Consider the following 25,257-nt stretch of genomic DNA (forward strand, 5'->3'; position numbering starts at 1 on the left):
ACCTCTCACTTTCACCTGTTCCACACCAGAACCAAAACAAACAGGGCAATGGAATTAAATCTCAGGCCAAAGTTCAGATTAACTTGTTGCCAATATTATACAGATTCCACTCCGGAGAGGAGTATTTCAGGTGGCAGGTGATAGTAACCATCTTGTAGCAAACAACAGAAAAAAGGGAAAGCAATTGCTGTCTCAACAGCATCTCATCTACATCAGGCCTTCGATGGCCTTTGGGCTCCATTTGGAAATGTTCTTCTGTACATATCACATTGTATAGCCTTTTCCATTTGCTAAAAGCCTAAAAGTAATTTTCTTTGCAGATGACTTAGTTACAATCATATTATTCTTATACAGTACACGCTGTGTTGTTAAGGCCACACTCCCATGACCCATCTTCATATAATATACACAAGATGAAAAAATGACAACTAAATTAAAGAAGCAGGTGACGTTCATTCTAATTGAGAGTTCACGGTAAGTAGCTCAGATGATTTTTTATATGATCTTCAGGCACTTCAAGGTATATTATTTTTACTTGTGGATTCAGTTAAAAGGTATCTCCACCACAAAGGGTGGTATAGACAATTTAACCACACCGATTGGGATGGAAATCTCTAAGAAACCGTTATCAATTGTCTATGTACTTTTACACAGCACTAATGATTTGCATGCAATTTTGGGAAATTAAATAATTACTGGAGATTGTGTAAGCATCTGCATATTATTCTTGAAATTGTTAGATTATCCTGAGCTCAAAATGAATTAATGTGCCTTTGACCCAGCACTCGAAGGAAAAAACTAACAAAAACAGAGGATTTTATTATAATTAAAATCATCCCACCGAATCTATCTTGGCTTCATTTTCAAATGAATACTTGTTTTAACTTCTAGAGGTAAATGTAAAGTTGACTTTTAGGTCTGAGCTTAGGCAGCTCTTCTCTTCCGCGTATGAGATCCCATTTAGGAGAGCATGGGGAGTTCTTTAACTTTTCCTTATATGGTTCAAATGTTGTATCTTTCGGTTTCAACCTTCTGACCAAGCTCCAGATGAAACCATGCCGTGCCAATTCTCCTCTTTGAAATATAACTGCTCTTTTCTGTTTAGTCCAAGTAAAAGTATTAAAATAATGAATGTTAGATGAGCACCTTAAATGGGAAAGGGTCCTTCGGATCCTCGACCTCAAGGTCAAGCACCTAACAGACCTCCGTTGGGAGAGTACCCAAAGGCCCTCACATTGAATGAGTTCCTGAACTGGTGATGCAGTCCATTCTATAGGCCATTCCATATCTCCAAGCTTAAATGCCAGTCCTGGTAACTATCTAAGTGGAATGTCATAAGGCCAGTATCTTAAGTCCCAATAAGTACCTAAGATGATGATGCCATAACATGATTTGCAATATTATACGGAAAATGACTGGTGATACCATATTGCACTAATTGATAGCTGTAAAATTTTGAAGAGTTCATCCAGCCAAAAATGAAGCTACCAAAACTGAGACACAAACATTTTTCCGTATGGATAATCTTTCGTCAGGCATTACCATTTTTCTTTTCATTTACATGTAGATATGCGTACATTCATGACTGCCAGTGCTTGGCACTTAAAGAGGAAAATTAACAGCTTAATCTCTTACTGCATCCAGGAATCTATGAGTACAGAAAATCATACAATTGAGATGAGAAATCCCAGTTAGAATCTCCAAAACCAGAGTAAAAACAAGATTCATCTTAACATTTCACTAGAGCTCCCAGCATCAAAGACCGAATCACGAACCAAAAGCTTAATTGCATGCCGACCAGAAAAGTTCATTACATCTATACACTCTAACAAATCAGCATTGCATGTCAATATCACCCACTCGTCATCATCATCTAGATACTTGAGCTGAAATGTGCCAATTGCCACCTTAAATCGTTGAGCCACTTCCTCACATAATTCAGAATATCCAGAAGTTGATGGCAGTTTGAATCGAACTGTATCTTCTTTATATGTTGCCTTCACTGTAATTCTTAAACTCTCATCTTTAATAAGTATTTCTTTTTGTGAAATATCTACAATACTATCTGTGGGTGAACCAGAATCACTTGGATGGAATAGTGAAGATTCAGAACCATTTGAAGAATTTGTAATAGCTGAAGAGCTGGGGAGAATTATTTTCTGCCCAGATACTACTTCATCTCTAGCATAAAATCTAGGTCCTGTGTCATTAGCCAGATCAACAAGATTTGAGCTTCTGGAAGTGACACGGTTGTCAGCATCCTGCAAGTTCACATGCTCCTTAATCTCCTTCAAGTCCACATGGTAATGTTTTCCTCCTTGAAAATGATTTCTAGATTGTAGATGGCTTTCCAGAATTCCCTCTGTGAACCTTTGCTGGAAAGATGTCTGTTGATTTTCTCTGCTGAAATTCAATTCATCACTAATATCAAATGTGCTAGTCACACGATGACACCTTTCAGTAAAAGGTGCATGAATAGAACTCATGGTTCTCACACCTTTTTGATGAGTCAACCCTTCTGAGTGAGAATCTTTATCTGTGTTCCTACTTAGCTCTTTTCCGCCTTTGACATTACTCAATGGTCCTTGCTGGGTACTCCCTCGAGAATTCTGTGCAAATAAATCATCCTGCCTTGATGAAATGCTTCCATCAGCTGGGAGGCTTTGCATGTGAGTATCACTACCACCTTGTGCCCCTGGAGTTGCCTTCACAGAAGGTGAGGATTCCAATCCAGCTGAAAATTCTGTCGGGGGCACATCCTTTATAATTTCTTCATTCTGATGAGACATAGTTTCCATCATAGGAACATTTGCTTCACCTGGCACAGCTTGGCTTAATACAAACTCCTGTGCAGAGGGCCATGAAACTGGCCAGCTTCCCTGAGAGGATGGGATACTGGTACGCATCTGCAATTCTTGGACCCTGGAAGCTGTAGTGAGTATGTCACTTGTAATGGCATTTAATTTCAAAGCTCCATCTGGCCCCTGTACTGAATCAATGACACCTTGAAGCTTCTTTATAGATCGGTTAACTTTATTTATCTTGCGTGATGGCCACCTTGCAATTCCATGCTGTCGGCATATCCTTTTCAATGTAGTGGGGCACACTGCAAACATAAAATAAACAAATTTATGAGTCCAGCATTAAACTTAACACCATTGGAAATATGCAACATATCATGCACAACTTAAAATTCTTCACCACAAGATACAAATAAACACTTTTTAGCACATTGTCAAAGATCGGAAAAATTTAAACAGAATGTGTCAGTCAATTTCTGAAATAACAGAACCTTAAATCACAGATCATATAACTGAAATCTAAGGTACTTTATATCTGTGATAATTAACCAATATTTAATGTAAATCCTAATCAATGCATGTGACAAAGCTCAATACACATCGACCGATGATTACAAAAATTGGCACTTTGAGTTTCATTGTGCTTTAATTTTCAGTATTTTCAAATCACAAACAAAATATTTTGAGAAAGGATAAGTTTTTCATCAATCATTAGACATTTGACCAGAGTGAAGGTATAAAAAATTTAAGGAATTTGAAGGAAAACCAACTTAAAGAATTTACCTTTGGATCAAAATTTAGATATTTTTGATATTTTTGTCATGTCCCCATTTTCTGTTTCTCTTGTAGTGCATTTAGCGTTGGCTTTTTGGGTTGGTAACAGCAGGATCAAAGGGGTATTTTGATGTCACCAGTGTGTTCAAAACTTCAGACAGATTAATGGAGATGAACGACACTTTCTGGAGTGATTTCGGACAACTTGTCCGAGACTTACTATGTTTAGTAAAGTGTTAGTTTGGAAACCAATTGGTCAGTTGGTAGTTTTGGCTGACTTGCTATTTTTAGCAGTTACTATTTATAGTAACCATTATTTTTGGCAGCTGGTCATAGCTTCAGTCTCCTCTCAATTTAAATGTGCATCATCTTCAGTTTCAAGGTTTGGGCAGTTTTTGCTATTTTTAGTAAGTGCTGTTTTTAGCACTTGACCATGGTCTCAATTCCTTCCTTAGTTCAATGCAATGGGCTTCAGTTGGACTTGGTGAATTTATTGTTTTCAGAAGAGTTGTATTTTTATTTCATTCACTAAGTCTTATAAAATGCTTTTTAAAATATCCCCCCTTGGCCTAGTAACACAAAGCTGTTTTCAATGAGGGGCCATCTATGTGAAGGAAATGTATTTAGATTTTATAAGTTTATATTTTAAACCTAAGGAGAGGAAGAGGGGAATTATGGAGACAAAAGTAAATTAAAATATTTTATTTGTGAGTTACACTTAGGACCTAGAGCTCTACTAAGGTTTTCTTGCTTTCTTGTACTGTTTGTTTGCATAGTGCATTTTTGGTTGTCATGGCGCTTTTATTGCAGGATTTTTTAGCCTTTTATTATGGCTTCGACCATTCCTAGTCCAACAATTGATGTTGGTGCTAGCGTTTTGGCATCTGGAGAGCATGGCTCCCCCAACCAAGTGCTCTTGCAAGTTTGTTCCGAAAGTGTTTCACAAGGTACTATTTCTGGTACCCTTGATGTTATTTTACCATTGCAAGATTTTGATAATGCATGCAACTGGCTTGAAAAGTATAATTTAATTGGTTATTTTGTGGGGAGGGTTCCACCTGAAAGCATGCTTCGTGATTGGGTTGCCAAAGCTTGGGCCCCTCATGGGATCCGGCTTGATGGCATCCAAAATCTCACCAAAGGTTTTTTTCTGTTTCGCTTTTCAAATCCTACTCATGTTGAGGGTGTCCTCAAGCATGGTCCCTGGTTTGTGTAGTCATCCTTGTTGGTTTTTCAACCGTGGTCTAGGGACTTTACAATCTCCGATGAAAAAAAGCTCAAGGTCCCTATCTAGGTTTAATTTCTTGGTCTCCCTCTTCCTTGTTGGTCGTTCCTGCAAACGATTGCCCAATCTCTTGGCAAGATTGTTTGCATGGAGCCAGACTGTTTTTTTCATGCCCGCCCTCAAAAGAGGGCCTGCATTGAAGTGGATTTATCCCGGGATCTTAAGGAAACTATTGATATTCAGGTTGGCGGTCATAGCTTTTCTCAGCGTGTGCTATATTTAAATTTGCATAACACCTTCTATCGGTGCCAGTCCTCTAATCACAAGATTAAAGATTGCCCTCTTGCTGCTCCTAGGACTAAGGCGCCTTCTAAAGATGTCGGTTCTTCGGAACCCAAGTTGGAAGAAGGTTGGACCACTGTGGGTCGAAAGAATAAACCTAAGCATGATGCTTCAGCTGTAGCGCCACCCTCTTCCCAGCCTGCGGCTTCTATGAAGCCAACTCCTGCTACAACGCAAGCTAATGTGCAATCGGAGGTTTCAAACCCTACTGATAAGGGGAAGGGTTTTGTTGAGAGTAGTTCTCGCTCTGCATGGGTGTGTACTCCTCATGCGGTTTCAACTATTGCAGCTCAACATTTGCGCCATTCTCGCAGCCCGTCTAGGCGGGATAGCGGCAAAGATGAGGGTCGTGGTAAGCGCAGGGTTCTTTCAAGGGATTCTTTCCCTGGTTTTCAATTTGCTTCAGATTTTTTGCAGAATAGTTTATCCTCTCTTGAGGACAAAGAAGGCATGCAAGATTTTGAATGATGAACTTCCTCTCATGGAATGTTCAGGGCCTTACTAACCCTACCAGATAAAAATTTCGTGCGGAATATTAGACAAGCTCATCTTGGTATTGATGTTCTTTGCCTTCAAGAAGTTAAAGTTACTGCTTTCTTGTTGGTTGTTGCATGTCGTGTGATATGGCCAAATGGCCTGGTTTTTGCTTCAAAACACGAAGTTGGTAGAGGAGGTGTTGTCACTCTTCTCTCACCACGTTGGCACTCTACTATTGTCTATCATGGGTTAGATCCTACTCAGCGAGCAGTGTGGGTCCTCATGTCAGTCGACAATCATTCTTTTGGGATCTTTAATATTTATGCTTCCAATGATGCTGTGGAGCGATCTTGCTTGTGGCGGTGGATTGCAGATTCGTTGCCCCCTGCCACTTGGGTGATGTGTGGGGACTTTAATATGGTTGAAGTGGCCTCCGATAAAGACAACATTCTGCCTTTTCAGTGGATAGCTGGTGAACGGGAAGCATGGTTTCACATGCAAAATAAATTGGGGCTTTTTGATCCCAATATTTCTCATCGTCCTTCTCAGGGAGTCTGGCACACTTGGTGTAATTACAGAGCTGGCCCTAGCAGAGTCTTTAAACGTCTTGATCGTGCCATGATCTCAGCGCAATCGTTTTTTGCTTTTGGGGAAAACCAATCTTTTCCAGTTTTGCCTCTTGCTGAAGTCACCTTGTCAGATCACTTTCCCATCAAATTTAGCATTGAATGGATGCCAGGTTGTAAGCACACTCCAAAAACGCAATTTTTTCTCAATACTTCTCTACTAAGTCATCCCCCAATGCTAGGCCACATCTAGTGGGTCCGGAATCTTGAGAGTTGTCCTACTCAACTCACCGGTTGGATTACATGGTGAAATGATGCTATCTAGCGAACTGCCCGTTTCCTCTGCATCTATGGCCAACAGTTGGCCACGTACCGCAAACGGTCCTATGAGGCCACAACCAAGAATTTGAAGTCTACTACTGAAGCTTTGATGGCTAACCCCTTCAGCCCTGGACATCAAGTCCAGGTGGCTCAACTCAGACACCATTGTTGATTCTCATGCTGCCAGAGGAGCTCAAATCAAGGCCAGATTGCATTGGCTTAAGGTTGGTGATCATGTGCTCTCAGAGCACGCCATTCCTCTCCAGGGATTAAAAGGATTAAAGAAGGTCAATCAATGCTTTCTGAGCTACCGGATATTATTCAAGCCTTTGTCAGACATTGTGAGGTGTTCACTACGTAGGAAAATTCCCCTAACCGCGATACTGCTTTGCAAAAGTGCTTGGCAGTGGTTCCCTCTTAGCTCTCTGATGCTAAAAGAGTGTTTTGTGATCAATTTCTCACTTTTTAGGATCTTAAGGATGCTATTTTTTATATGGTAGATGATAAAGCTCTCGGTTGCAATGGCTTCCCCTGCGAGTTTTACAAGGCCTTATGGCCATGTGTTGGTGCTGATTTGCATAAGGTATACTTGAAGGCCTTTCATTCCCATTCTTTGGGGCCAATTATTGACAAGGGGAATATCAAGTTCATTCCCAAAGCTGGTGATCCTGAGGACATTTATAATTGGTGGCCAGTTACCTTGCTGAATGTCTCCTACAAGATAATTGCAAAAGCCTTGGTGCTCAAAATCAGACATCTTCCACAGATTGTGCGCCCAGAGCAACCTGGTTTTATCAAATCTAGGTTTATTCTAGATAATATCATTGCGGCCTAGGAAGGCATGGAATGGGCCCGACGCACTTTGCAGAAAGCCCTCTTCCTTAAAATTGATTCTACTAAAGCTTATGATCGCATAGAATGGCCTTTTATTCTTTCTATGCTTAAAGCCTTAGGGTTTGCTCCCCATTTCATTTAGTCTGTGCCAATGCTTTTTGGGGATGTTTCTGCTTGTATTACCATCAATGGTCGCCAATCTTCAGCTTTCGATCTTTTCAGATCCATTCGCCAAGGTTGTCCTCTTGCACCTTCCTTATACGTGCTTGCTGCCAAAGGGTTTGGATATCTGCTTGCATCTGCCATTTTTGCCCGACGAGTCAGGGGGATTTCCTTGCCTGAGTCACCTTCTCAGCTTGTTAATGGCCATTTTGCTAATGATTCTTTTCTCACTCTCATCGAAGAGGAGGATAATGTCAAGGAAACTCTTCATTGTCTAGACATTTTTTGTTTAGCTTCTGGGTCGGCTATTCAATGGCACAAAACCAAGTGTTACAGGCAGTCTTTCCTTCCAGTTCCGCCTTGGATGCTCTAGTTTGGATGGAATTGGATCCAACATGGGGAGATTTTTTCTTTTTGGGCATTCCCTTTGCCTTTCAAGGGTCTGTTGTTGCTCTTTGGAATGCAATGCTTGCAAGAATTGAGAAGAAAATTGCTTACTAGATTACCAAGCCTCTTTCTCTCGCTGGTAAATTCATTGCAGCTACTCATGTCTACTACTCCTCGTGTTGGGCTCCTTCCAAAGCTTCTTATTGTAAGCTAGAGAAGCTCTTGAGAGAATTTTTATGGGCCAATGGCGTAGATAATCATGGCTTTCACAGAGTTGCTTGGGATTTCTATTGTATCCCTGGTGACTTTGGAGGGATTGGCCTCTTGTCCACTTAGAAACAAGGTTTAGCTCTCTGTGCCAAATGGGTTCTTTGAGCCATTTCTGGAAACGAAGCTTGGAAGGTGTTGCTTCGACATTGCATTTCCTCAGGACATTCGATTAATAGACCGGCCTGGAAGGGGATTGGCTTTCAAACCCTTCTTATCATGAAAGATGTTGTGCACATTAAAGGCACTTTTTTTGCTAAAAGCATTTGGCGTGCCTGGGAAGCTGTGAAGACCTGGCTTCGCTAGGATGGTTCGGGATTTCGTGATGGCCTTCTTTTAACCAACAAAATATTTGGTGGTCACCTCTCATTCAGGTCTAGGGTCTCCCACTGGCCCGTGTCCCTGGAGTTCTTGCTCTGTGTTTTCACAAATGCGGCATCTGCACTACTCATGACATTTATTCTCGTGCCACTATGAGTCTTCGCTCTTGGGAAGATTTACAGACTCAATTTCGCCTCATCCAACCAAATCGACAAACATTTGAGCTAGTGCTCTCCGCTTTGCCTCTGAATATGCTACACAAAATTGGTATTCATTCTGTGAGGCCTTTCATGCAGAGCATCCACACACTAAACCATATTAGGGAGATTTCTTTCTCCCAACTTACCTATTCAATAAATCTAATCCTTCCATAACTTCACAAATCCCTCACTAGATTCTTAATCCACTCACAAGGCTACAATAGCCCAAACACATCCAATCTCCTCAAACCCTTATCCAACCACTCACACACATTCCTCCATACATATTCAACCATCTTGAACCTCAAACCATGCTCCACAACTCTCAAACACCTTCAAACTCCTTACTAGTCACTCAACTAGGACTGCCCCCAAATAGGACTTCCACTCTTCCTCTAATGCCAACTCACAACTTGTCACAAGTATTCCTCACAAACACAAAAACTCCCTTGTCAATCCTAAAAGGCTTATCAACATGTTCACTTTGGACTCTCTCTACCCACCCAACCTCCCAAGATGACATAGAAACACTTAGTTTGGTTCACTGTTTTCTATGACAGTCTTGACACATTTTGGACAGTCAAAAAAGTTTAGGACAGTCATATATTTAGACTTCTTTCCCACTTCTCAATGCCTCCAAAGGCTCCTAGAGACTCAATAGGGTCTGCCCAATCCCTCTTTTCTCTCCAACCACAGTACCAACCAGCATACCAACTTACAAACACAAAGTTCTTGTCTCACGGTCAACTAGGACAGTAACTAACAATTTTAGGACAATCAATAAGTTTGTGCATTTGGATTGTTTACCCAACTTGACAACCCTTGTTCCCTGTCAATGGAACCCTCACACACTTTCCACAACCCCCACTTGACCCCTCAAGGTCCTCCAAGGCATCCAAGCCAACCAAAACCTCCTCTTTTACACTGCTGTCCCAGACTGAGACACAATTTCAGTCGACTTCCTTCAAGTTTGCACGTGAAAAATCATGTATAAATCCCTACAACAAAAAGGAAACTAAAATGCATATCATTTCCCTCCATTCCACCAATTTTTTGGCCCTTGGACATGTGGAATGGAGGCTATTTACATTTTATAATGTCACTGCAAACCCTAGGGCAGGGTTTAGACTGTTTTTACAAAAAAAAAGCTATAACTTATGCAAAACAAAATGGATTTAAATGAAACCAATTGCAGAATGAAGATGATTCACGCCTCCAACGTATCCAATAAGTCTTCAATAAAAAAAAAGAGGTTTTCTTGATAGAAAAAAGCAAATTTCAGACTGTCACGTCTGGTGTAAAATTCCTTAACTAAGAACTGATTGCAAATAGATGTATATATCCAGATTAAAACAGAAACGTATTATTCAACACAGCCAGTGGATTATTGGCATGCCAATGAATATCGTTTAACAGTATTATTGTTCAATACACGCAGTCTCCATTTTACTTTCATGCTTAATGATAAACATAGCATTTATCAACAGAGAACAGAACAATTATTATTCAACAATCATTATCAAATGATTAAATGTTTCACCAGGAAATGGGTTAAAGAATTTCTTTCATGATGCACCTGTTAATTACGCAGTGACTGTTGATGCCAAACTTCTTGTTGTGTGCCACCCGAAGAGTTCATATATTCACCGAAGACAGTGTAGAACGAAACATCCACAACCGCAAACAATTCCCCCGAACTTAATTCCACGGAAAAATCAATTTACATGATATCACGGTGTACTGTGTTTAGTAACCCTTCCAATTTCCGCTGCGCGATGACTGCGATCTCCCAATACGGTAGAAACAGACCATACACTACAACCCGATATCGGGTTACAGGGCCACAGAAGTAAGAATGAGTTAGATGTGTCGTCTTTCACCTGCGTCCGGAGGTCTTATTCCCATCACGTGCATAAGGAAACACACGCATCTATATACAAATCTAAGACTCACGCCATTAAGTCACTCCACTGCTTCTATAAAACACGGTTCCACTCCAGAACTTACGTCCAATAGGTTAGACAATAACTGACAAAAGGAGATTTGATTTAGTAAGTATCCTATCACACAGATGACCAATCTTTCCCCCATTTGCCAAATCGCCTCCTCCTTAAATCCGTTCCCGGGGTGGTTCCCCAACTGAATCAAACCAATTCTCTTTATTAATCATAACCATCGAAAAGTTTAAGCTTTTATTAATTATTTTATATTAACAGACAAGTGATTAATATAAAATAATTACAATAAACATTTATTAATTAATTAATTAATTTATATTAGTGAATTGGAAACTAATATAAAAGAATTAATGTGACTTTGACTTAGAAATTATTAGGGGATATTACATCTGGGAAAAGCGCATGAAAGTGCAGGGAATCACAAGTTTTATTAATATTTTGCTTATTACATTGAACAACAACCCATACTCAATGTGGGCAGGGCCTTTTTAAACATTCTCCAGGCCTCCCATCGGTTGTAACCACCTTCATAACTTGATTTTAACAAACTCACATAATTACCCTTAAAAACTCAAAAGTTGCTTGACAACTTTTTTGTCAGCTTTAACAATTTTGCTCCAAATTGCATCTACACTTAATCTATGACTCCAATGCCCCAATAATGACTCAAATAGGTCCAAATAGTCCATAAAGACCCTTACACATCATAAAACAACATATTTGACCCATTGATACTCATTTCCAACATAATGACAACTTTTGACAATTTTTGACAATCTTGTCAATATGACCTCAACATGACTCAAAACACCTTCTAATGACTTAAAGACACTTATTACATCAAGAATGGTCATAATCGACCTTATTACATCACATGAACTCAAAAAATTTAAAATATTGTATCATGGCCTCACTAAGGCATAAAGACCTATTAGGTGCTCCTGCACCATAGTGGAAAGATTGGTGTTGGTTTCCCAACACTTCTTTTTGTAATTACAAACCTAAGCTGGGTTACCACTAGCTTGTGCCTCACTTGCCTATGGTTCCCACGTTGAATCTCAAATGGCATTTGCAATCCTCGCAACACACTTGGCATCGCAGATTTCAGACTCTTTGGTCTGCCATTGCTGAGCCTAAGGTGGCTCATTTTGCTTGGTGTATTCTTTTCCAAGGCTTGCCTGTGGGTTCTCGTCTCAGGCATCTGGGGGTGCCTGACCCTCATTGTCCCTTTTGTGGGTTGCTTGAGACCTTGATGCATCTCTTCTAGTTTTGTAGAAGAGCCCAACAACTATGGGTTTGGATTCTTGATTTTTTTAGGCCTTTTCGACCTGAACACTTTTCTTGGCATATGGTTCTGTTGGGAGATTTCCCGCGACTTCCCTTCAAATTTACTTAGATTTGGCATGCTTTCAGGATGGAAATCCTTTTTAGTTTATGGAAAGATAGAAATGTTGTTTTCTTTTCTCACAGCTCTCTTGATATACATGTTTCTTTGTACGCTAAAGCCTGTATATGCAATAATGTGATGTTACAGATCTAGGTGCAAGCCAATAAAGTGGCTTTGGAGGTGGCCCACTTACAGGTTTTACTTGAACACTGGGGTAATGCCCCTTGTACAGTTGCCAAAATTCCACCAGATCCTGCTACTTTCGGTGACCGTTCTCCGGCCTATGGCCGTCAGCGCAGCCGCAGCTCTTCGGCTGGCAATTCTCGCACGCCTCAATCCCAAGCTCCTCGTTGCCACTCCAGTGGGAGGAGAGATTTCTCGCGTCACCGCTTTGCTTCTCCGACTCGAGGAGGCTCTGCTTCTGGGTGGCCTACAGGTGGTGCTACCTCTTCGGCTCCTGGCGGTTCTGGTTGGTCGGACTCTGGTTGGCCCAGCTCCACCAAGGTGTTTCCTCGGCTTGCTCTGGCAATTTCTCCCTCACAGAAAGACAAAGATGATGATGATGAAGCTGTTAAGGAGGGGTGGACTCTTCCAGACCTCCCTCCCGACCCCGCTGATGTATGGGGTAAAAAGGATGATCTGGATCCTCCGCCTCCATCTGCTGCTACTGCATTAGCCGCTTAGGCTTTTTTTTTATGTTTATGGCATTGTTGTTTTTTGCTGTTTCTCGGCTGGGCTCGTATGACTCTCGGGGAGTGACTTTTTCCTCCCACCCTTTTTTTGTGAATAGTGTAAATCTTATACTTTATTAATGGAAATGCCTATTCATCAAAAATATTTTATTTGTGAGCTCATAAAAAGTTCGAACTTCTAGGGATTTAAACTTTCATTTTGGAGGGAAAATGGTTGAAATCGAAAAAGAGGCCTATTTATTCATGGTTCAAATCACCTACCAAAGCTCATATAAGGACCTACAGGTCTACCAAGAAGTTTCAAACTTAACCATGATGATTTTAATTGGTGTTAAGTCTGAAACTTCTTGGCAGACTGTAGCTCCTTATATGAGCTATGGTAGGTGATTTTAAGGTGTATTGGACTTAAGACAGCTAGTGGATTGCTATTCTAAAGGTATTATATGTTTACACTATCTTGTCAAGTATTTACTTGTTGGTATTGCCAAGTTAAAAAAAACAAAGGAAATCAGATTTTATGAACAGTAGTGCCATTAGCTCTTATATTCAGTTTGAATGAAGTTCGTGTTGCTTTCATAGATATATGTTTGCTTTGAATTTTGGGAAACAATCATATTGGAATATCGCTTGCAAATCCTTTGTTCTTACTATTAAAAAAAATTCTCACAATCACAAGTAAGAATTAAGTGAAAACATTTCAATGGTTCTTAGCAGAACTTTTGTTGGAATGATGCTGAAACCATCAAAACATGTGCAATGGAGAGTTTTCCTATTTAAATCATTCAACACTAGAGCTCCATTGTTAAAGTTGGGCTATGAAAATGCCAAAAATTTGGGAAATTACTCTCAAATTTTGCATCTTTTCATAGCATTCACCAAATTTATTATATATTCTTTTTTAGCATCATACTGTTGGGTTTCCAAGTTCACTTTATCACAATTTTGCATTAAAATGAGTAGCAATAGCATTACAATTACTAGCATGATATCAAAATAAGATTATAAGACTTAAGTACAAATATCAAAATGTAGTGAAGGGAGGCCTCTAATCATCTGCAACTTCTCAAAACTGGAACTATTGGACTCCTCACGATAAAGATCCCCCAAACTAACACGAACCAGCCCTGCATCTGAAGTTGTAGCATCCTCATCAACCTGCGATGGCTCCTCTAGCTCTACATCCCATCGTGCCACTGGACTCTCTTTGTACACAAGTGTCTTGCAGTCAATGAGATGCAAAGCACTATGTACAACCACAAGCTTCTCTGCTCTCCTAGAGGTAAGTCTATTCCTCTTAAGAGAGTGGATGGAGTTATATGTAGACCAATTCTTCTTAGCAGCTGAAGAACTAGAAACCTAGGATAGCAAACAAGTTGCTAGAATGGTAGTCAAAGATTTCTAACCATGACAATTTCACCACAAAAGTGGGTCCTCCTATGCCATAGTTCCTATATCCATCTTTGCCATGTCTGAAAAACCCCTAAGAGTGGCAAATTTGGTCCACTCAGTGCGAATTGTGTCGGTATCTCTAGCATCATACATCTTATCAATGCACCTAAAGGACCCTGCCTTCATCTCATCACCCTGAATTGGTGTAACTCTACCAAGCCTAGCCTTGTACCACTTAAGATTCAAGGTATAGGTAGCCATATGCAAGGGAGTGTTGAGCTTCTCCCATCTGCACTTAATGATTGGCTGAATGTGCTCATTGTAGAATGCTAAAGTGGGGTCCTTCACTCGCGCAACAGCCCTCATCTTAAATTTTACGCGGCTTTTCACGCTATGCGATGGGAGATGCCTAGGTGTCTCTGTGTCCCTCGAAGGACATGTGGACGTCTCTAAGGATTCTTGGAGACGCTGAGAAGTCTCCACATCTCCGGCGGCGATGGCAGGACAACAATGGATGTCACATCCCATCCCCACATCCCGGAGACGTCCCCGTCTCAGAAACGTGGGGCTCAGGGGGGAGACGTGTCCCCATAGTTCACTGCTTAATTGGAAACATAAAATGATTTATTGACACAAGTATGCCAAGATGATACATAAAAGATTGTTCCATTTATTCGGAACACTCGTACAAACACCTACAAGAAATCCAAGAATACTAAGAAGACGAAATCAAGTCGGACAGTAATCTCCTATTTTGGCATATGGACAATTATCAGATCTTTCTATCTAACTGTTACAAAAGATCTGCAAAGAACAGGTAGTGTGGATGTTAATTTGGGAGAGGCAGGGTACCTAGATCTCAATAACCAAGACATCTCCACTTTAGAAGACAAAGTATGCTTGGTAGATCAACAAGATATACAAGAACTTTCAATATTCAAAGATTGTGCATTGTTTAAAATTCACAAATCTTAAACAATGGTTCAATTAGACTAGAATATAGGATGGGAAACCCTAAAAGGATTAAAAAAATGGATTAGTTAAAATTGTAAGAAGTTAAGGACTCTACCAGCAATTAATTGTTTAGAAATGAGATTGCATAAGCAAAATATGGTAAAGGAAAACAAATTTAGTATCAAGAGCATTCTCTTGGCAAAATAATAATAAACACATAGAAAGATCAAAAAGCCCTAACAAATAAAATAAAAACAAAAATTTTAAAAAGAAAGTTGAAGCAGGTAGAGCAAATGAAACTCAAAATTACTTCTAAGAAAAATGGGAAAGTCTTAACTCTTCCATCAAACTCTGAAGCTAAAAATTCAATTTTAAAACAAGATTGATAATGGAGGTGTAACTGAAGAGAGCTTTTGATCCCATTGAGCACAAAATGAATGAAGACAAGTTGAATTTATTTGAAGGAGAAAGTTTGCAAAATTTTGAAAAAAATTGTCCCACTGGAAATCCTCGTTCTTGTTTTTGCAAAAATTTAAACACTAAACTTTTAGAGAATCCTTACATGAATTCAAAGAAGTTGGCATTATTAGGTACAACGCCAATGTCAAGCAACTCATGCATGGCATCCAAGGAGCTAACTCAAACCAAGGTTGATGTCATCCATACTAACTAGAGCAGGAAACATATGTCAAAGTTTGACATTAGCATTGTAGCATTCTGGCAGGCAATATTGACATTGAGAAATAATTCAATAGGAAATCAGATTTAAAGGTGACATCATGCAAGAAGCAAAGATACAATCTAACATCAGGGGTGAAGTTGGGCAAAGGAATGATGCCAGGGGCAACTGATGTCAAAAGTATCTTAACAAAGTGTTGATGCATCTTTTGTACATGACCAAACACAGAATAAAATACCTAAAGGTACCTTATCCTCTCTTGAACAAAGTTTCCCAACTGCTGAAGATCTCGCCGAAGGATCAGTCGGAGCAACTCCAAGGTTTTGATATGTAGGTTCTCTACGTGTGGATAAGCTCTTTGCGATACGATGTGATTTTGCTGGAATCACAAGGGGACTTACATTTGACTGCCTGAGCATCTGATCTACTGGAACTCAATTCCTATCTACTGGTTGGAAGATAAAGAAATGGCAAAAGGTACAGAGTTTAGAGAGTCTACTCTAAGACCTAGAATGGAAGAAGATGGATGAAAGACAAGGTGGAGTCCTACTGGGCTGGGTCTCACCATCAAGCTTGAAAAATCCGACACCAACTCAGTACGATCTTTTGAGGGATGCTTCAAATATATTCAAATTAGATACCATCAGATACTGATCATCATTCAAGTTAATGCATGAACAATAGACGTGTAATGACTTGAGATTAAGCTCATTCTATGCCAATTGACCACGCAAGGTGCACTTATAGTCAGCAAGAGGCTAGTGGTTTGGACTAGGGGGATTCCATGCGAGTGCATTCAATAACTTCTTTCATTCAATCTAATCATTTATCATCTACAATGAAGATTCCACAAGAGACCATGCATATTGCAAAGAAACGACACATTTCACCATATCTTCAATGAAAAGGGGGTTCATTTACAATCAAGGTAACAATTTCTTGCCTTCTCTTCCTAATCTACTCTAATTGCTATTCTATTTGCTATTCTACTATCTATTCTCTATTAATCAATCTCTGACTAGTATCTATTAACTGACTATTAACCTTTACAAATGAGGAGCCAAGGCTTTATATAGAGAACCCTTTACAAACAGATGACTTTGATTGACTTAGAATCAATGGCTAGGATTACAAGATAGAAACCCTAGTTAGGGTTTGTTACAACAAACTTCCTTAGCCAATTAGAAAATTACATTCCAAGGGTGAGGACCAATAGGAAGCAGGGGTAGGTACATCAAAGTTTGTGCCACCTCCAGTAAATTAGGTACATTGAATCTGGTCATGCTGAGGTGGACCAATCCGACTGGAGGAATGATGACTGGGATGCCACCTTGTCTGGTACTTGCTCGTTCCTCCTTTAATATTCAATTTGATGATGCTAAAAAGTTAACTTTGATTAACTCTTCTGAAACTATCTGCTTCTTCAACGTACCCTTGCATTGACCTTGGTTGATCCTCCTCTGTCTTTAATGTGCTTGATGAACGGTGTGCCTTCCTTTGACTCCCATGTGTCTGATGAGGTTTCCTGACTGTCAAGTCGTCCTTCTCCGGAAGTACACCTCGCCTTGAAGTGCTGGCAAAGCCCTTTCTTTGTCATCTTGTGAAAAAATGAAGTCTTAAGGCTAACTTGAACTCCTTGAACACTCCTAGTCTTCCAATGCTTCAAAGCACCTTGAGTCTTCCCTTTTGCCTGTGGAACGTCCTTGATGACGATGGACTGGAAGAGGTCGTCCTTGCCCAGGCCTGGTCTTCTTCTATCTGCAAAATAAACCAAAAGATGATTAAGGATACATAATAAATTCATTTAACATAGCATTTTCTACCTTAAATCATCAATAAGAGTTATCAAAATGAAGTTCGCTTGAAATCCTTCCCAGGGACAAGCCCCGTAAAATTTCGTCCTGGACCCTGGCCAAGGACAGGACCTACTTGGGATTTTCACCCTAGACCCTATGGAAAGGTCAGGAGCGAAATTTGCATTCCAGGACAATTCTATCACTCCTTTACTCCAAAATTCCTCCCAAGGCAAGCATATGCTTCGTTTTCTCTTCTCCAAAGCCTAGGGATCCATGTCCTGACCTTGGTTATGGGCAAGTTAGGTGAAATTGAGAATTTCTCTCTGGACCCTTTGGAAGGGTCAGGAGTAAAATTCAAGCTTTAGACTTATTTCTTGACTTCCTTCGCTTCAATTCACCTAACAAGGCAAGAATACCTCACTCCACCTTCAACCATGCCATAGGAATCAATGTTTTGGCTTCACTCAAGGAGAAAATGGTTGATTTGGAGAATTTCGCTCTGGACCCTTTGGAAGGGTCAGGAGCAAATTTCTCTCTTTGCTTGTTTTCCCTCACTCAACTCCATTTCTTTCAACTTGTTATTACTTGATTCTCCATTTGAATCCTTCTCTCAACTTGACAACACTTACTTGGCCTCAAAATGGCTAATAAGGAGAATTTCGCCAAAAACCATGGCCAGGGACAAGGCCTATTTACGATTTCGCCCTGGACCCTTTGGCTAATAAGGAGAATTTCGCCAAAAACCATGGCCAGGGACAAGGCCTATTTACGATTTCGCCCTGGACCCTTTGGAAGGGTCAGGAGCGAAATCCTTGTCCAAGCTTAAAATCTTCATTTCTGGAGGCGACAATCCATTCAAGGGCAATCCTAGGGGCATCTCCCAACTTCTCCCACCTTGGTCTAGGCTTAGCTTGGCATAAAAATGAAAGGAAAAGGTAGTTTTAAGGAATTTCGCTCTGGACCCTTTGGAAGGGTCAGGAGCGAAATTCATATTTTGAGCTTATTCTTTCATTCCTCTCACTTCCATCCACCTTCAAAGGCAAGGTCACGCCACTTTACACCCATCCAAGCCATAAAAACCAAGGATTTGACTTGCTTTGAAGGGAAAATAGGTGATTTTAGGAATTTTGCTCTGGACCCTTTGGAAGGGTTAGGAGCAAAATTCATGATTTAGCTCAATTCCTTCAAATTTGATAATCACTAGCAAGTCAAAGTCACACCTAAGGACACTTCCAATCCTAATTCACCTTGAACCACCCTAGACTTGGCATAAAATTGAGGGAAAAGAGTGGTTTTGTGAAATTTCGCTCTGGACCCTTTGGAAGGGTCAGGAGCGAATTTCTCATTCTAGACTTGACTCTTCATCTTTTCAATCCCAATCTTATTTGCAAGGTAAAATTCCATCACTCTTCACCCAAGAAACAAGGTTTGAAGCCCAAGCATGGAAGCAAATGAGGTTAATAAAGAATTTCGATCTAGACCCTTTGGAAGGGTCAGGAGCAAAATTCATGTTTTAGGCAAAATCTTCATCTTTCAAAGCGTCCAACTACCTCTCAAGGAAAGAACATACCAATCCACCCTCCAACATGCCAACGCCTAGCCAAAACAAGGAAGAAAATAAGAGCTATAAGGATTTTCGCTCTGGACCCTTTGGAAGGGTCAAGAGCGAAATTCCTACTTTGGGTTGATTTTGACTACTCCATCGCCTCAAACCTCCTCTCCAAGGTAAATATGCATCCAAGTCTTCCAAACCATGCCTTAGAAGTTCCAAACTTGGTCAAGTTAAAGAGCAAAATGGAGGAAATATGAATTTCACTCTGGACCCTTTGGAAGGGTCAGGAGCGAAATTCTCCTTCTAGGCTCATTTTCACTTTTTTCCTCCCTTCTTTGGCTTGGATATAACTCATTAGGCTTCTCCTGATCATCCTCTAGTCCAAGTTAGCATTCACTTCAAGGCTTTGTGAAGAAAAAAGGGGCTCATATGAATTTCGCTCTGGATCCTTTGGAAGGGTCAGGAGCGAAATTCTTGTCTTGGTCAAAAATCCTTCACTCCTTCACATTCTATCACTTGGAAAGGCAAAGCCACATCATTTCCCTTCCAAATATGCCCAAGGAACAAGGTTGGTAGTCTAAGCAAGGAAGCAAATGAGGCTTATGAAGAATTTCGCTCTGGACCCTTTGGAAGGGTCAGGAGCGAAATTTCAATTTTAGGCTAAAATCCTTCACTCCTTCACTTTTAGTCACTCCCTAAGGCAAGAACATATCCATCTACCCCCACCATGACCAAGGAACAAGGCTTTCAATGCAAACAAGGAGGGAAAAAGGTGTCTTCTAAGAATTTCGCTATGGACCCTTTGGAAGGGTCAGGAGCGAAATTTCTTTTAGGCTCAAATCTTGACTTCATCTCTCACATTTCTTCACTCCAAATAAGTGTTTTGCCCTCAATAATGCTTGGGAATGAGTTAGTTCTAAGTTTGGGTCAAAGTAGAATGTCTTATGGAGAATTTCGCTCTGGACCCTTTGGAAGGGTCAGGAGCGAATTGAAATTCGCTTTGGACACTTTGGAAGGGTCGGGAGCGAAATTTGACATTTTGGTCTCTCCGTCAGGATTCATATATGGAATATAACATTTAAGTATAAGAAAGAAGAAATTCCATATATACTATCAGGATGTTTGAGAGTGGTTTCGGACCTCCAGGAGTTATAATGCAAAATCTAGTTTTAGGAGGATTCTTCAATTTTCCAGACTTAGTCAAATTTCAAGATCAGGATGACATTCCAGAAAGCGCCAAATTTCAGGACATTTGAGGATCAGGATGACATTCCAGACTTCATCACTCACCAATTTGACTTAACTCGGACCTTCAAAGATGATATTCACTCACCGAGCTTCATTGACCTCCTCAAACTCAAACAAGACACAATTAGCAACAAGAACAAAAGTTTGTCCTAAGGAAGACTTTCAAAGATGACCCTAACCCAGAGCATCCACTGACTCACCTTTAGCTAAAACAAAGCCTACTATCTTAGTGATCCCTCTGGCAACACTCAGCATGCAAAGGCTAATAGACAAAAACCTAAAAGACCTAGAAAAACAAACCCCAGAAAGCAAGGGGTCCCCATTTGCAATGGGGCGATGTGTGAATACGTCACAACACAAAGTAGGCGATATCATTCAAAAAGGAGTATCTAAGATTCCAACATAACCTTGATGTCAACAACAGGTCTGGGATTAGAAGAGGTGATGTCAGCAAGATTTCCTTCAATTATTCGAGTGGAGTTTCATGACTTTTGAGTTTTTATCAAAAATTCTTCAGTTACATGGATGGAGTTTCATGCCTTCTGAAGTTTTGTACCTTCAACTTTCCTAATCTATTAGTTCAAAATTTGTCTCATTTTCAGAGTTATTGGGAATTAGGAAAAAAATTTAAAGATCTGAAGTTATTTTAGATTCAAGGTTTCAACACTACCATGGACAAAGCAGTAACAATAATGACGGCCTGAGATTAAAAAGAAGACTTAGGATAAACACTCCTGATTACAGCCGATTTGCAGTCAACCATTAATGTCCGACAACCTAAACATAGGCAAGACTGCCAAGAAGAAAACACCTATATCCAAGCCTTGGCATGGTATGTGTTGAGATAAATGTGGGTGGTTGTTGGAAAGGATTCCTAACAATTATTCATTGAAAAATCCCTTGAGAGATGCCAAGTTGGACACCAAGAATTAATGGTTTTAGTACTCATGAGTGGAAAGAGTGATTGACTGACATGCAATCAAACTCGCCTGCTGCTTGTAGATGAGTCTGTGGTGCACTCACCAAGCTTGCCACAGACTCACCTATGCATAGCAAGTGCATTTAAATGCATCATTAATACTGCAAACATGCAAGAAATGTTGAAACTCATCTATTTAACTATACTTACCTCTCCTTAGTCATTCACAGCTGCATTTGATCTATTTGAGCTGAGGATTGAAGGGATCGAACAAGATAAATTTTGCAAAATTATTGGGGAGTGTTTTTCTATTAATTTTTTCAGAAATAATATTAGATTTTGATTTCTCATGCATTTCTTGGATAATGCAAGGATTCCAATACCAGGTTTGTTTCACATCCATTCCATTAGAATGTATGGTTTTTGGCATTTAATTTTTATTTTTTTATTTTCAAAACCATGGTTTTGAAAAGAAAAGAAAAAAATTCAATGCTAGAATTTCCACCAATAAATGTGTTTGTCTTGTGTTAACAATGTCAAGGTTTGCAATGGCATCCAAATGGCATCGAGAAGGGGAAGCCATGGCAGAAAAAACAATACTTGGAAGCATGGCATACTAGGACAGATTGCAGAAATATTCACTTGCAACTGTTGTGGGCTAAAGATGAGTGGAGGCATCTATCACCTCAAGTACCACCTTGCATGGATCCTTGGCCATGATGTCCAATTGTGCTTGAAAAATCAGCCAGAGGTTGAAAGGGAGATAAATGTAGCCCTATCTTTGATCGAACAACAAAGATTAGAGATATGAAGGACATGCACATTCCTTCTAGTAATGTTGCTATATAATTTAAGGGCACAAAAACAAAATTCCATAGCCAAGACTCTCTTGTACTGCTAGACTTGTTTGATTGTATCTTGGAAGCAAATTGTTTTAAAGGGACCTAATCAAAGATACTCTTGGCACAATCTTCCAAACAATTAGAGGAGCAACTAAAATGGGAAGCACTCTAATTGAACTAGCTTACTTGTACTCCTTATCTACATCCTAGTTTTGCATTTAAACATTTGGATTCAGAGCCTCCTCAATGTCCCTTATGCTATGAGAACTCATAATAACACTACAAGAAATGAAATTTATAAACTTAATGGCAACTACAAGAGCTCAAGACATAAGGATTCTCCTTTTTCATTTTCTTACTTAAAGTTGCACAAAGTGCTGAAGTGGAGGATAGACAAAAGTTGCAATCCTTCTACCTTCAACCTTATGTTATTTTGTTTGATAATCGATTAGCTCAATGCTTACATTAAAACATTATTAAATACTAATTTATTAATTACAAAGAACGGTAAGGTCTTATTTTTCTTTTTTAGTTTTCTGTACTGGTTCCACAAAGTTCAAAAGCAACGGATACACAAAAGACACAATCGTCATTTGACTACTTGAATAACCAAAGAAAAGTCTCAAATTAGAAATAAAACGTTTATAAATTAAAAAAAAGAAATTTCTAAATTTAAAACTAAAAGACAATTTTACTTTTCTTTTTCATACTCCATATCACAAGGCATTATAAGCAAAGGATACACAAATTAATTCAGTTTTCTATTTATAAGTATACAAGTGAGTTTTAAAAAAATTAAAACCCTAATAACAGCATTTTAAAACCCTATACACATGTTTTATTAATCCTAAAATAGCATTAATAATTTTGAAGTTAAATGGAAATTTTAAAACTTTGAAATAAAAACAGCATTTAAACACCTTCAAATTTAAAAAAGAGAAAAAGAAAAAAACATACAATTCATTCATTGACATTTACATTTTGTTTGATTAAATATTGCAATAGTGAAAACATTAGATTTGAGCTCTTACCTTGATCAATGATGGAGAAAATCTCAAGTTCAATGCAAAATTGCAAATGGCGAATTGTTGAATGTTGACTGCAATTTCAATTGAGGGTGTTTCATCATATTTATAGGTTTTTTGTGGTTGTGGGGCATTTGAGGGGCCCACTTCCAAATTAGGGAGGCCAACAACTTCAGGTTTTTTTTTGTTGAAGGAGTTTGTATAAATCCGTCCCCAAAATGCGTCTCCCCGTCTCAAGAACTTGGTGGAACATAGATTTTTATTGAATTTCTATACATATCCTATAAGCATCCCTTGAATATCAGGAAACTTCCTAAAAAGGTTTCTTACATAAATCATATAAATTACATTGGATTTTCTTAGAATGCTGATATTTGGTTGATAAGCTAAAAGAAATAAACAAATATGCTGCTAGACTCGTAATTTCTGTTTTTTACATAAAAATTTACAAGTTTTTTTGGTATTAGAAAGTTTAATTATTAAATCCCAAAGAGGTAATGGTATGAAAGAAATGATAAGGCTGAAGATGCATACATGCATTAAAGTTCTATCAATTGATTGAAAATATAGTCATCTCCAAGGACAGCATACCATGTTTTTAAAAATAATGGCATTCCCCTCCTAATGGTTCATAGTTTAAAATAATTTTCTATACAAAGATGATTATTATCAGATATCAATATAATTAATAATATTTTTTGTTGGCATCTATTTGAATACTTTAAAATATTAATTTTTCTCATTTTTTAAGCAATTTAGTATTTGACATTCCTTAAAGTTGCATATCCATTGTATGATTGTATTGCCATTTCTTGGTAACTCTAGTTTTAACAAGGTATATAAGAGCACTATTACTAAGATCTTCCAAGTTCATGAATTGAATTCACTGCTACCTGTGATAAGGAGTTGCTAAAATATACTAATGCTTTACTTTGGTGATTGAAACACCTAGACTGTCATGTCCCCTCTTTAGCTCTGTCTAGCAGAGACGTGTGAGTCGGCTTATTTTGGGGTCTTGTAGGCTGACAGTGGTGGATAGAGACTCAGAGAGGATATTCAGTGTTTGGGATTTGGTATTCTGGCAGTAGTGGACCAGTTTGGAGCAGTTCCTTAATTTTAGGAGGCATTTCCTTCTTTTGTGGAGGCTATTCCTACTATTTAGGAGGATTTGACAGTACCCAGGGTTGGGTTACCATGAGACTATTCCTTGGGTTCAGTTTCAGGAGATTTGGGTATGTTTCCTAGCTTCTAGGAGCATCCCTAGATTTTAGGGACAAGATTGCTCGAGGATCCATGATTTCCGACAACAGTCACAAACAGGGGGCAGGTTTCATTTCAGACTTGTGGAGTCAGAAGAGCATTATATGGCTATTTGGGATATATTTTTAATATTTCCTAAGCTAGCGTCTTATTAATTAAATAAAGCTATTTATATAGCTAATTGGAGTAATAAGGGGATTTTGGCTTCTTCTGGTTACATAGGCATATGTGTTATAGCTCGTTGGAAAGGTCTTGAATTATTATAACTTATTTTCATCATTCGGAGACCTTCTAGCACCTTGAGTTTTGTTATTTGACAAAAGGGGTGTTTTTCCTATACATAAAGGCCTTTTAATTAAGAATATGCCATTATTTAATAAAGGTAGAAGCATATTCTCCCTTTAGAGTTCGAGTAGCTTTGAGAGGGAGATAAAAGGAGATGTTGGCTCATTATTTTATTATCTTTTTACATCTTCAAACTTGGCATTTGTGAATTTGCTCTGAGGAGCGATTTCTGGAGAACTGGGATGCAAACCCCAAGGCTTGGATATTGGGACGCAAACCCCAATAGAAGGTTTCAGCAGCTTCATTTGGTTACAGACTTTGATTGGAGTGCAAGTTCAGCATTGGAAGAGCTTTGGCTTTGGACGTTGGGTATATTGCTTGGCACGTGGAGTTCCTTGGCTGCCTGGACGTGACTGCAGCAATCATACGGCCTCCTTCCAGCTGGCACGTGGGTTGCTGATTGGTATTCATCAGCCATCTCTTTTCATTGTGCGTGGATGGTCTTTCTTGCAACCGACAACATTGTTTTGGTTGGTAGATACTTTGCTGGCATATCATTTATGTATTTTGTCTGGTACGATTTGTAGCTATTCT

At 39.3% G+C, this 25,257-nt stretch overlaps 1 protein-coding gene across 1 annotated transcript in view; it reads right to left on the reverse strand.

The window, feature by feature from the left end:
- Positions 1 to 445: 445 nt before the first annotated feature.
- LOC131068478 (protein NLP9) overlaps positions 446 to 25,257 on the reverse strand; it is a 161,333-nt gene continuing 136,521 nt past the window's right edge. Inside the window, exon 6 of the mRNA XM_058003658.2 lies at positions 446 to 3,106. Coding sequence (XP_057859641.2) covers positions 1,725 to 3,106 — 1,382 coding nt within the window. The 3' untranslated portion in view covers positions 446 to 1,724. The remainder of the gene's footprint in view (positions 3,107 to 25,257) is intronic.

Source organism: Cryptomeria japonica, chromosome 3, assembly GCF_030272615.1.
Source record: "Cryptomeria japonica chromosome 3, Sugi_1.0, whole genome shotgun sequence".
Taxonomy (NCBI): Eukaryota; Viridiplantae; Streptophyta; class Pinopsida; order Cupressales; family Cupressaceae; genus Cryptomeria; species Cryptomeria japonica.